Genomic DNA, 13,884 nt, shown 5'->3' on the forward strand with positions numbered 1-13,884 from the left:
TATATATATATACCTATATATAATCATATATATAGACAGAGAGAGAGAGAGAGAGGAATAGATATATATTTTACCAAAAAATGCTCCACTTTTAATGTGGCCCTTAATATTTGTATGAGATGGAGATGAGAATAGCATACCTGAATTTGTAGAGCATCTAAATATCAATACTGTACTTTTAATTTAAAATTTACTGCAAAAAATGATGTAGAGACTATTGAATTAGATTTGATTTTGAGTTGGAATAGAAATGGTAAAGTTTCGGCAAAAACGTTTTTAAAGAAGTTGACTCTAATCATTTTTTAGATTTTAAAAGTAATCATTATAAGAAGTGAAATACAAAAACAACAAGGCACTCCAATTGCACAGTAGTTCATATAAAAGGGTCCACTCCAGCACACATTCACGCTCGCTCAATGTAAGAATACTCACAAGTCTGGCTCACTAATAAACAGTGCAGATAGAATTATAAGATGCGGAAGACAAATATACAATGCATCAACAAGTAGGAATTATTTGTATATATATATATATATATATATATATATATAATTCCTACTTGTGTGTAGGATTTTAGCATTTTGTGTTTTGAGGTTGGCAATTTGCAGTTAAAAATAAAACAGAACATATGGGTAGTGGGGAAAACTATGATTAAAAAAAAAAAAAAAAACACATTACGCAATTTTTACATATGTGATGGTACTTTCTGATATTATGAGAATGCTTATTAAGTTATAGCAGATTGTATAAGATCATAATGGGTAAGTGAATGCAACCTCATAAAATCAGTAATCTGAGTGCATCAGCTCTTCATGACTATCAAAATAAAGATAAAAAGGTCACCAATACATAAGGTGTAAGCTAGTCATTGTCTGTATAAAGAGGCTTCCTATTGACCTGGTTTAAGAAAGTAATAGCTACTGAGGTGATATCATGTGCATTGTAGGTAATTATATAATTATAATATAGTTGTTCTGAACCCTTCATTGAAAAGGATCTTGTAATAAGCACAGACCCAGCATTATTATAGAGCTATAAACTAAGCAAATACACCATGTCAATTAGGGATGAGGATTACAGCATTAGTCAAGTGACATAAATACCTTTTTAGAGAAGACAGCTATGTTTCTCCTAACATAGCAAGATTGTATAGTTTTGTTGGGAATATATGTAGCATTACCGCTAGTGTCCAGTAGAGATCCTCAGACTCAAAGAGTATAATCATAGAGACTAGGACAAAATAAACACTGCATATGCGTCTCTATTTTAAATTATAAATTAGAACAAGTATAACCATAACAAAAAGGGGAAAAATATTAAGCAAAGAGGACTTGTCTTTTCCCCAAATATTACTAATAATTGCTTACAAGAATTGCTTACATGTGTGTGTGTGTGAAGCCTGTATTTTGAGGGCATCCGGTGATCATAAGAATGCAATTAACCTGCATTTTCCAAATATGTTTGAGCATTCTCAACTTTAAGGGTATAAATTAAAATAAATGAGTACGAATCAGATTTATATAATTAGGCACATGCAGATAAGAACAAGAACCTGATCGCTAGAAAGTATCTGATTCTAAATAGAGAACTAAGCAAGTCAAGTGACTGAGAAACCAGCTGTTTTGATATGTTAATTAAAAGGTTGATAAATAAGCCTGTTTAACAAAGTTATTAACCATTTAAGTGGCATGATGTACCTTGAAACTAAGTAACTTATATGAATAATTAACCCTCCAATTTAAGGTTTCCTGTTAATGGGCACAAATATAACTTTGCTTTGAGGTGGTCGAAATATTGGTATAAGGCCACGAACAAAACAGTGAACTCAAAAACTAATTATTACTACTCAAGTATCTAAAGTGTTTACAGTTATAAGACGTTTCTGCAATTAAGTGATAAGTAAACGAAAACGTTGTTAAAGACAACCACCTGCAGAATTAAAATACTGTTTTGGTTGGAAGTCCATAAACAGAGGGAAGTGCGCCTCATCCTCTACCAATCTCTCTCAAAAGGCAAAAACACTTTACCCTATGCCAGTCCATCTCCTACCATCCCCAGCAGAAAGAGTCACCAGCACTTAATAACTGAACAAGGGCTGAAAGGAGTGCAGCGCTATATAGGGTAGTTAATGCTGTCCACAAAATGCTCTATATACTGACAGGCTGTTGGTGCGTGTTTGATGATGAAAAAAGCAGATTTTCCATTACATTTCTCCAGCTCACACTTCCCTCTGCGTGCAGTTAATATATGGACTGTTTTATTGGGCCAGATAGGAGAGGAAGCCCTTGAATTTAAGAAGTCATATGCTGGGTGATCAAAGCTCCCAGATCCATCAGGTGTGTATCATTCATTTCAGCAGATGTCTACAGGCAAGTACGATCTTTATTATTGAATAAAAGAGACAGACAAGGGGTGATCATCTTTTTATGCTCAGTATGCTGTGCAGGTGCCAAGTTGTTATCAATCTGTAAATAATCCACACTGAATGGTGCAGATCTGGAGAACTGCTGAAAATAGCCTTGCCACTCCATGCTTTTATATTGAAAAGCCACCAGTTCAGTTCTTCTACAGCATCCTCAGAAATCATGAGTTGTAAGAACAGCCCTTCAAAATGTAATACATCTTCAGCCTCTGAAGAGCCCTGTAATGAAGAGGGGCTAGAAAAATGTCATTAATAGACTAAGAGAGTAGTCCAATAATTCAAGCTAGAAGGCGAATTGGAAAATTCTGTATGGAGAGAATATAAGAAATCTCTTTCTTTATCTTCTTTATCTTGTCTTGAGGAAGAGTTGTTGAGTATCTATATTGAAACCTTGAAAAATTATGGTTTGAGATGGAATAAGGGAAGATTTCTAGAAATTTACAATAAAACCTAAGGATTGAAGTAAATGAATAGTAGTTGATAAATTATTCTTTAGAATAGATGGAGATTGGTGAATAAGAAAAATGTCATCTGATTCTAGATAAATAAATAGACGAATTCCCCTTTTTCCGAAGCCAAGCAACAAAATCTTTGTAAACACCCATGGAGCAGATGAAAGACCAAAAGGCAGACATGTGAATTGTCAAAGAGTGTCTTTCCATAAAAATCTTAGATATTTCCTGAAATCTACATGAATAGGAACTGTAAGGTATGAATCCCTTAAACCTAAACTGACTAACCAGTCTATGTTGTAGCAACAATCTCTTAGAAGATGAATGCCCTCCAGTTTAAAATGGTTGCAAACAATTAAATAATTTAAGCACCCTAAGTTTATGACAGGGTAATAAGAACCTTCTTTCTTTTTTACAAGAAACATATTGCTTATGAAATAACCTTTCTGAGAGGGAACCATTTCTGTGGCGTGTTTTGCAACTAGATCTGAAATTTCTATGTTTAACAGAGATTGGCCTGTCTCTGAATATTTTATGAGACTGGGAATAGTGTTTTGGAAAGGAGGATTGATGGATTCTAAAGGAAGGCCTGCTACAGCCTGTAATAAAGGATCTGCTGTGATTCTTTGCTATTTTGGTAAAAAAAATTGTGAAAAGAGAGATGTGAGAACTTACCTTGGAAGAGTCTTAAAGATAATCTAGTTCTGTAATATCTGTTAGGTTGAAATTTGGAATGTGTTGGAAAAAAGTTGGCATGTGAAGTTGAGGGGCAAATGTAGTTGTGGAAATGGGACCTTTATAATGAAGAGGAACGGCTGGAAAAGTGGTCCCTGCCTTTTCCAACCCTGGAAAAAAACTCTGAGGCTGTTGAAATTGGTTAAAAATCTTTCTATTATTAGTTTTTATTTTGTTCAAAGAATTGAATGTTTTGACAGAGGAACTCAGTTACTTAAGGCCAAAGTCTCCAATTAACAAACCATAGGCCTGGGGATCCATCTCTGTAGAGGCAAAGTCTGTTATTGTAGGATATATCCTAATATTAGACTCCTTCTCTGTGATGTAAGTGCATAATTAGTGTCACATTATAGGTAAACAGTCCCCTATAACCTTTCTCTGGCAATGTATGGGTCTAAAAATGTATTATTTGAAATGGCCTCTTCAGATAATTCAAAACGCTTAGTGACAGGCACAAGAATATCAAACAATTTGTCCTGACTTTAAAAATCTGTCAGGACCTCTCCTCAGGTTGACATTTTTATGACCAATACATTTTAATAGATTTTTATCTATGTCTGGAGTCCAATGAGTGTTATGAGGGAGCAAGGAAACTCTGCTCTAAGGGTATATTTAGTCTTTCTAGATAGAGGTCTACGTATGTAAAAGTCTAAGAATTTTGCTACCCTCTTAGATGGGCGCCATTGAGTAGACATAGGATTTTGAAGGTAATTAGGGTTAGTGTAAGGGTCACCCAGATTATCAATTAGTATTTGTTTTTTAGTTTCAATATTCATTTCCTTAGATTTTTTGCATTTAGGAGAGTCTTTTGAGTAGGAAGATCTGTTCTCAAAAGGAGAATCTTTAGAATGCCAAGATACATTAGAACATTCATCAGATTCAGAATTATTATTATTATAATTGTCAGTTTGATATCTGAAAAATGAGAATCAGAATCTACTAAATAATTTCTCTTTCTAGAAGGCTTATTTTTAATAACATTAAGTTCATCTTTAGAGTCAGAAGAAACCCATTTCTGCATCTAAAAGCAGAGTCAGAAATGTCTGATTGCTGCAGAAGTGACAATGTTTTCTTGGCTTTTTAGAGTGAAACAGATTTACTATCAATTTTTAATTCCTTAATTTTTCTGTTATGGAACCATGAGCGAACTGAAGCTGTGTCCTTAAAGGGTTAAAATATGTTTTGTCTTGCCAGTAGCTTTTCTGGGAACATAAAACTGCACCTCATTAACTTACTCTGATACTGTTGGCCTCTGCTGAAACAACTGTTGTTTAAAAGCCTCAAGAGAGGAAATCATGTTCTGAACAGCTTTCTCTGAGTACTGAGAAAAAATTATGAATATAATTAAGTACTGGCTCAATAAAATAAGATATAATATGAAAAATATTGTAAATAATCTTATATTAGATACATATAAAAACAGCTATCAATTGTATGTATTCAAAATAATGAATTATAAAATAAACTGAAAACATTTTATGCAATAAAATCCAACAGCCAGAAAATAATAAGAGATTTTCCTGAATAACGTAACAGGAAAATGTAACTATTTGATTAAACAGTAAAATGTAATTAAAATCTAACCAGTGGGATTTATTTGAGTGAAATCAATCACCGGAAACCGCCCTGAGGAATGTCTGACAGGGAAGTGAGGGGGCAGGATGCCATAGAGCTAATTGACAGGTAAAAGGGCAGGAAGAAGGGGCGCATACATCAAAATGGAGGCGTGACAGAAAGGAAAAAGAAGATGGTGGCTGCACCAGAGTTGCGCAATGGGTCCATAGATAAAGTGCAACAGAAAGTAAATAGAATGGTAACGGAGTGAAGGAAAAAAGTGAAGCACAACAGGAAAAAATTAAAATTGCTTAATAAGTAGGAGCACAAAGAAATGGAATAAAGAACACAAACTAATAATAAGAAATATGGGGGGAAAAGGTAATATGGAAATGAAATAAGATAGACACATTGGACATATAAAGAAAAGAATAATTAAAAAAACAAATTAGGAAATAATAGAAAATAAAATTGAAAGGGATAAGATAATAATAAACGCTAAAAGAACTGTAAAGAAATAAAGATAGAAATAATAATTATAATAATTATTATAAAAGAAAGAAGAAAATAAAGACAAAAAAACACGCTTTATTCATATAGAAAATACTTTACTTAACTCTGAGCAGCAGAGAAAAGAGGAGAATTGCTACCTGTTGAACTCTATATGGATATTTGGACTCTCATTGGTCACTGTCTTATATTCATGAATGTATGTGTTGTTCTATTAATTTATGTGTGTGAGTTAAAGTGCTGACTGAGCAGTAAAGGAAAGTGTGTAACAAACTCGGAGTCTCTGTCATATCGCCACTTGTTCGGGTAGCAATACTACCAAGGATACAAGCTTGAGAATAAACAAATTATTTTTAACATAATGATAGAAAGGAGCTTTGTTACTGAGCTCAAACTCCTTGCTGATACCAGTTTGCCCACTGCAAGTAGTTCAATCATTGTCAAATTTGTTCTTGTTTTTATTTTTTTCAAAATTGTATTGTTAAAATGTTAGTATAAACATCCCCTCCTTTAATAATCTGTGGATATAAGAGTGATCATAGCCCAGATAGGCTTGATTAACAGCCTAGTCATAGGGGGTTTGTTTGACAATTTTAATCATAAGCTATATAGGTCAAACCCAGTGACGTTATCGATCATATGATCGTGATGTATATGTCACTTGACCACCATGTGGTTATGACGTTATGGCGTTGACGATCGTTTCAGAATCAGAGCTTGATTCGGGACCAGCATATCACTTTTAAGTAACTTATTTATGACTAAACCTTTAACTATTTCATTTTGTAAGCTTTTTTATTTATACAATATATATGGATAATCATAGATGACTTTAAAAAGGTAAAGGGTTAATGTGCTTTTGCATACTCATGTATTTCCCATTTCATGTATTGAGTGATGTATGTATTTAAGCTTCCATGAATGCTGCATTTGATATATTTGCCAAGTAACCTGGGCCGAGAAATGTGTTTGCAATTTGTAATATTCCTATGAAGATTTTACAAATTTTTGTCTCTTTATTAAAATTTGAAGTATTTTTAAACAAAAGAAAAAGAGTGGAAGGGGTACTTTATTCAAGTGGTTCCTGTATAACCAGGAGTGAGCTAACTGAGCAGCTCGGAAGTCTCAGCATGCCTATTTTCACCTATTTAAATGAATAAAATCTGAGTATATCTCCTGTATGACACGCTAAAGTGATATTTAGCGCTCCACTTGTAATCTGGCCCTTAAAATGAATACTAACAAGGGGGAGCTCTTAAAACCTCAAATAAATATCAAGTCCAATATTTCGGCAGGTTTAGAAGTCCAGTTTTAAATTCCAGTGTCTGTCAGCTAAATTTTAAAGGTCTAAATATGTAAGTAAAGCGCACTGGCAGTCAAGGGCATGGGAGAGGTCAAATCACTGTATTATTATTATTATTATCGGTTATTTGTAGAGCGCCAATAGATTCCTGTAGTGTGTGTTTTACTAGCAGCCAAGAGTATAATAGTGTATGGGGCCTAAGATAGAGCTTTGGGAAAGGCCCATAGCATGATCCTCCAACCACTTTTGACCAATCACAGGTCTTCAGCGTGTGCAGCATTTTTATAAGGGATGGGCGAATGTTTCTAAAAATTCAAAATTTAAAACAAATTTCAAATGTTTATATAACATTCTAACATTCTATTTTCAAATTTTCGTTTTCGAATTTTTCAATAACATTCGAAAATATTCATTTGAATAATAGAATGTTTAGCTATATATTTTATATCACATTCAATTTTGAAATGTAATATTCAAATGTGACATTCGAATTTGAATGTCGCATTCGAATTCAAAATAGTATTTCTAGTCTACAACTGTGTTTTATAAATGTAATATTCAAATTTGAATGCTACATTCGAATTTGAATGTGACATTCAAATTCGAAATAGTATTTCTAGTCTAATACTGTGTTTTATAAATGTAATATTCTAATTTGAATGCTACATTCAAATTTGAATATGACATTCAAACTCGAAATAGTATTTCTAGTCTAATACTGTGTTTTAAAAATTTAATATTCAAATTCGAATGACACATTCAAATTCAAATGTCACATTCGAATTCAAAATAGTATTTCTAGTCTACAACTGTGTTGTAGAAATGTGACATTCGAATGTCACATTCAAATTCAAAATAGTATTTCTAGTCTACAACTGTGTTTTATAAATGTAATATTCGAATTTGAATGCTACATTCGAATTTGAATGTGACATTCAAATTCAAAATAGTATTTCTAGTCTAATTCTGTGTTTTGTAAATTTAATATTCAAATTCGAATGTCACAATCGAATTCAAATGTCACATTCAAATTCGAAATAGTATTTCTAGTCTACAACTGTGTTGTAGAAATGTAATATTCGAATTTGAATGTCACATTCGAATTTTAATGTCACATTCGAAAACTGTAAATAAAATTCGATAATAGAATTTTTATGAATATTCGTTCTTATCAACATTCGATTATGTAAATCGAATTTCTACAATAACATTTGTTCTAACATTCAAATTTGAATATAAACACATTCGCCCATCCCTAATTTTTATTGAGGGCAACTGGCAACCATAGCTAATTATTTATTGGTGGACAGTTACATGATTTATAAGCATGAATACAAAAAATGACTTCCATTATACTCAGTGAATCTGGAAATCTATCTACATTTAATGTAGAATTTGCAGTATACAAAGTCTGGAGAGATTGTGGCAGATTAGGTTAAATAATTGTTGCTTCTATCTTCAATCTTAGTAAAAGTTTACCAGTGTGTGTATGTAGGTGAATGAGAGGTAAGATGCACAATGCACGTATTGATACAGTATCAATCAGAAATCTAAAATGGCTGTCATTTTTTCCTCATTCCTCAGACTTCAATGCGAGATTCGATTAAAGTAACAGCAGTAGGAAAAGGACAAGGCACCTTAACAGTAAGTACACATGGAATAAAGTATCGGCCTAGATTCATGTAGGCTCAATAGGCTGCCAAGGGGTGATATCAAGTTCAAAATTAATTGAGGAGATGCAAAAAAACATAAATCCCAGATACATACATGAACAGCCACTGGGGAATTAAAGGCTCCTCTTAATCAATCATTAATAATCAGAAAGCACGTGCAATGTTAACCCATTATTAACAGTCAATGTACCTTTACATCAGCGCTAGCTCCCAGTAGTGCATTGCTGCAAATTAGATAATAGAAGTAAATTGAATAGTTGTTTAAAATAGAATGATCTGCTGAAACATAAATCATTTGTCCCTTTATAAATAGATATATGCAACATATTTCAGTACAAGTGGAATAAAAAGCCTTTTGTTAAGGGATGTTGGTGGCAAAAATTCAGTTTTGCCTAAAATTGCAGGAAATTTCTGTAGTAGATCCACAGAGGACTTTGTTATCCTGCCACAGACCTTTATAAAACACAGCTGCTCATATTGCAAAACCGGATACACTTCCACAAAGCGTTGTCTAATCCTGCAGAAAATACTTTGTTCGCATTGTGTACAGATTGTTTTATAAAGCAGTGTATTGATTAGCCAGATTCTACATCACAGCAGAATTGTGCAATTATGTGAGGTATTGTCAAACAAACAAGTATTCTTGCTTTAAACCTACAGAATGCTATAAGCTTGAAAATACAATATGTTTACAGTCAGTTATCATGCTTTACAACCAACAGGTAATGTCTATATATTATGCACCAATGAAAGATGGAGCTGCCCCCTGCAGGAAGTTTGAATTTAACGTCACTCTTGAAGAAGCACAAAATGGTAAAAATCATGTTTGTCTTTCAATAGGATATGTTAGCTACCATAATGCAGTTGCCTAGATTTATTAAAGCATGCTGGGATAGATAGCTTTAGCTGTGAGACTGAATATAAACACAAAGGAAATAAACGGTTAAAGCTCTGTATCTCACTGAGGAGTGTTCTCTCCTGTCATGGATGAGATAGAAAGAGAAATGCAATACAATATAGTACGTAATGAAATTCAAGGTTAATTTAGTTTTGTATTTCCAATTTTACATTTTCTAAGTGAGTTTAAATTAATCTAGACTTCATATGATGTGTATAGATTTGTATTTAGCAATTGTGAGTTACACATGGTGCAGGGTGTGCAGGGAGGAATATGAATAGTGTTGTCCAGCAGCTCGTCCCTCCCTGCACATCCTGCAGCATGTATAACTCATAACTGTCAAGGAAAACATGACTGAGTTGGCAATTGTATAGCTCCTAACATAAGGGCTAAAACCCCTATCAGATATTCCTAATTCAAACAACTTTAATACCCAAACCAACCCTAAATGAGAGACCACACCAGACATGGGTCGCTATTAATAAGTAAAAAAAATTAAGATGACTTAATGAAACTCATCACAAAGTTATCTTCGAAAGGTGGCAGCAACTGAAGTTGAGGCCAAACAACGCTCTAGCAGAATGTAAAGTGGCTCCGCCCATCAAGAGCTACAGGCGAACAAGGGGCTCTCAGGCCAGCAGGCCCATGGGGTGAGGCACCCCTAGGTCTCATCTTATGGACATTGCCACACCCATTAGCTCGACCTTCAGCCCATTAAGAACACTGCACCTAATAATTTAGGCCATAACCTCCTGCCAAAAGAGGATAATCTCTATGCTCCAATCCTTAAGGGCACCAACCTAACATGCCATACAACATACTAAAAACTGGGGGAGCCAAAAATAAATTACAGGCCAAGGGCTTACAAATTAATCAGATCTCTGCCCCAGGAACTACCAGCAATCCTAAGGAATCCATTATACTTCAGGGCCCCACTACCAGCATCTGAAACAGAAACCTAAAAATTTAGGCCACAACCTTCTGCCAAAAGAGGATAATCTTTACGCTCCAATCCTTAAGGACACCATCCTAACATTCCATACAACATGCCAAAAATTGGGGGAGTCAAAAATTACAGGCCAAGGGCTTACAACTAATCAGATCCCTGCCCCAGGAACTACCAGCAATCCTAAGGAATCTATTATACTTCAGGGTCCCCACCACCAGCATCTGAAATGGAAAAAAAATAGGGAAGAGAGGATGGGAAAATTGCAAGGCAACAGCTGAAGGAAAAGAGAAAGAGACTACAGCTACCAACCTATAATTGCAGGTAAACCCACCAACAACAATTCAACATAGTTGTAAACACACACACACCTAACCATACATGTAGGGGTCAGGCCCTTAGTTTTTTAGGCTGACAAGTAGTCTTACACTTGCATAAGGGCTAATTCCCCTATCAGATATCCCTAAGCTTAACTAAACAACCTTAAAATCCCAAACTACCCTAAATCAGAGACCACACAAAGAGCTGGAGGAAAATACCCGACGTTGGGGCTGATTTATTATAGTGCGAGCAGCGGATCATGTCCGCCGCACATTGATAAATGTCGACAGCATACACTGTTGGCATTTATCATTGCACAAGCATTTCTGGTGAAATGCTTGTGCAATGCCGCCCCCTGCACATTCACGGCCAATTGGCCACTAGCAGGGGTTGTCAATCAACCCGATCGTATCCGATCAGTCTGATTGCTGTCCACCGCCTCAGAGGTGGTGGCCGAGTTAAGGAGCAGCGGTCTTAAGACCGCTGTCTCTTAACTCCTGTTTCCGGCGACCCTGAAGGCTCGTGCGGAAACAGCTGCATAAGGCAGCATATGGGGCTTGATAAATCGGCACCCTGGTCTCTTTATTGAACAATAATAATAACAAGATGACTTACTTAAAGTGAATGTCAAGTTTAATGAGAAAGTGCCCGATTTTTAAAAAATACTCTTAAAAACAGGGGCACTTTCATTCATTAAACTTTACATTTAACAGAGGCACTTTCATTCATTAAACTTTACATTTAAGCGTCTTTTTTCACATACTTACCTTCTTCTTTATGATAACAGCCCAACGATCATCTGCCCGCAGCTCCTGCTACACTTAGCACACCAATAGCGAATCTGGCTTCCTCCAATAATCGCATGCACCCCAAGGCACCCAGCTCGTAAGGCGACGCAATGATTGGAGGAAGCCGGATTCATCATTGCTGTGCTAAAAACAGCAGGAGCTGTGGGCAGAGGATCGCCGGACTGGTTTCATAAAGAAAAAGGTAAGTATGTGAAAAAAGACACTTAAATATAAAGTTTAATGAATGAAAGTGCCCCTGTTTTTAAGAGTATTTTAAAAAACCTGGAACTTTCTCATTAAACTTGACATTCACTTTAAACTTATTACTAAGTCATCTACGCAAGTTGGCAGCAACTGAAGCTCCTAAACAAAACCCCAAACAGAGGTTGAGGCCAAGCGGTGCCCTGGCAGACCCTAACAATGCTTCTCCCTATACAGAGCTTCTGCTGCCCGAACGGCTCTGAGGCCAGCAAGCCCACAGAGTTAGGCACCCCTAGGTCATGACCTCGGGTCATCGTCAAACCCATTAGCTTGACCTTTAGCACAAGAGATACTACTTGTCTTAGAGTAATGTGGGAGTCTTGCCGCCACAAAAGATCTAAACTTGGGCTAAGAGTATTTTAAAAAACCTGGAACTTTCTCATTAAACTTGACATTCACTTTAAACTTATTACTAAGTCATCTACGCAAGTTGGCAGCAACTGAAGCTCCTAAACAAAACCCCAAACAGAGGTTGAGGCCAAGCGGTGCCCTGGCAGACCCTAACAATGCTTCTCCCTATACAGAGCTTCTGCTGCCCGAACGGCTCTGAGGCCAGCAAGGCACCCCTAGGTCATGACCTCGGGTCATCGTCAAACCCATTAGCTTGACCTTTAGCACAAGAGATACTACTTGTCTTAGAGTAATGTGGGAGTCTTGCCGCCACAAAAGATCTAAACTTGGGCTAAAATGGCACACTTAATATTGCCCAAGAAAAACCCCAGACCCTCATTGGACAGATGTACTCCCCCAAATGCAACAAAATAACATGGGGCTCGCCCCTTCCACAATACGACACCTACAAAACTGAAGGAAGCTCTGACTACCTCAGGCCCCTGCACCCAAGCTACTTTAAAGAAACCCGGAATTAAGGGAATCCCAACTGCTGCCCATCTGGGAGTGAAAGAGCTTGAATTGCTGCACACTGCACAAATGAATGCCCCACTATTCTTATTCTAGTAAATTGTCCAGAATGCCCTACAAACAAATACACTAACCGTAAGCAACCACAAAAGGACAAGCAAAACAAAACCAGAAACTGGAAAACCAAACCATGCAAACCAGGACCAAGAACAACAAATACAAAAAGCATTAACTCTGAACTGTGGGGTGCATGTAAAATCTATATCGCTGTGACCTCCAGCGCTCTAACCTATTAATGGATTCTGCAGTCCAGCCGAATGCAGTTGCACTATTAGCCACCGCAATCCAGAAAAATCCAGTCCTTCACGCAACGCCACCTTCAACAACGTGCAGTGAAAATGAAATCTGGATAGGGAAGACCCATCCAGGTGAACTAAAATTGAGCTAAAGCTAAGGACAGACCTCTGTTTCTGCCTGTGCTGGAAGCAACAACCAAGTACCCCTAGTCTTCTGATATGTCTAAGATTTTGCAATAGCACTCTATCGGAAAATCGTACATGATCCAATTGCACCCTTCCACCCAGAGCAGACTTTGACATAGCCACAAGCAGCACAACAACAAATGCAAGCACAAAAGCAGAGCTAAATAAGCAAACCTCAAAGTTTGAACTACAAACACCTGAAATGCTGAACTGTGATGGGCTCCCTCCCATCCCTAAGCCTCATGGTCAACCACCCCAATACTTCATCACCTGCCGTACTAGAAAAGAGCTGCCAAAATCCTGGTATATATAATGGACCTTAAACTTTTCCTGAGGACAATCTTCTTTCACCCAAGCCTATCAGCCATTCTAGCAACAGAACCCGGCTGCTAAGGGACCATCCCTGCTCAAGCAAAATTCCTCCCACTCCATCCAGTGCTGACTATACGCTTGCCAAGGTTTAGGCCTTGAAAAGCTTGCACTTACAGGAACACGACAGCCTGAAATTTGCCAGAAAAAAAGTTGGACTAGGCAGGCCATTAACAGAAGCTGAAGGAACCAATCTTCTAAACTCCCCCCATTGAAAACTTGACACTACTACATTATTAACCACCAGTTCATGTCGTGTCTCAAAATTAAGGTTGTTCTGCAGGCAATAAATTGATGCAAATAGGACAC

General features: G+C 36.4%; 1 protein-coding gene across 1 annotated transcript in view; it reads left to right on the forward strand.

The window, feature by feature from the left end:
* Positions 1–13,884, forward strand: part of LOC128663759 (complement C3) — a 285,067-nt gene that overhangs the window by 225,525 nt on the left and 45,658 nt on the right. Inside the window, exons 31-32 of the mRNA XM_053718244.1 lie at positions 8,561–8,620; positions 9,372–9,462. Coding sequence (XP_053574219.1) covers positions 8,561–8,620; positions 9,372–9,462 — 151 coding nt within the window. The remainder of the gene's footprint in view (positions 1–8,560; positions 8,621–9,371; positions 9,463–13,884) is intronic.

This window comes from Bombina bombina, chromosome 6 (genome assembly GCF_027579735.1).
Source record: "Bombina bombina isolate aBomBom1 chromosome 6, aBomBom1.pri, whole genome shotgun sequence".
Lineage (NCBI taxonomy): Eukaryota > Metazoa > Chordata > Amphibia > Anura > Bombinatoridae > Bombina > Bombina bombina.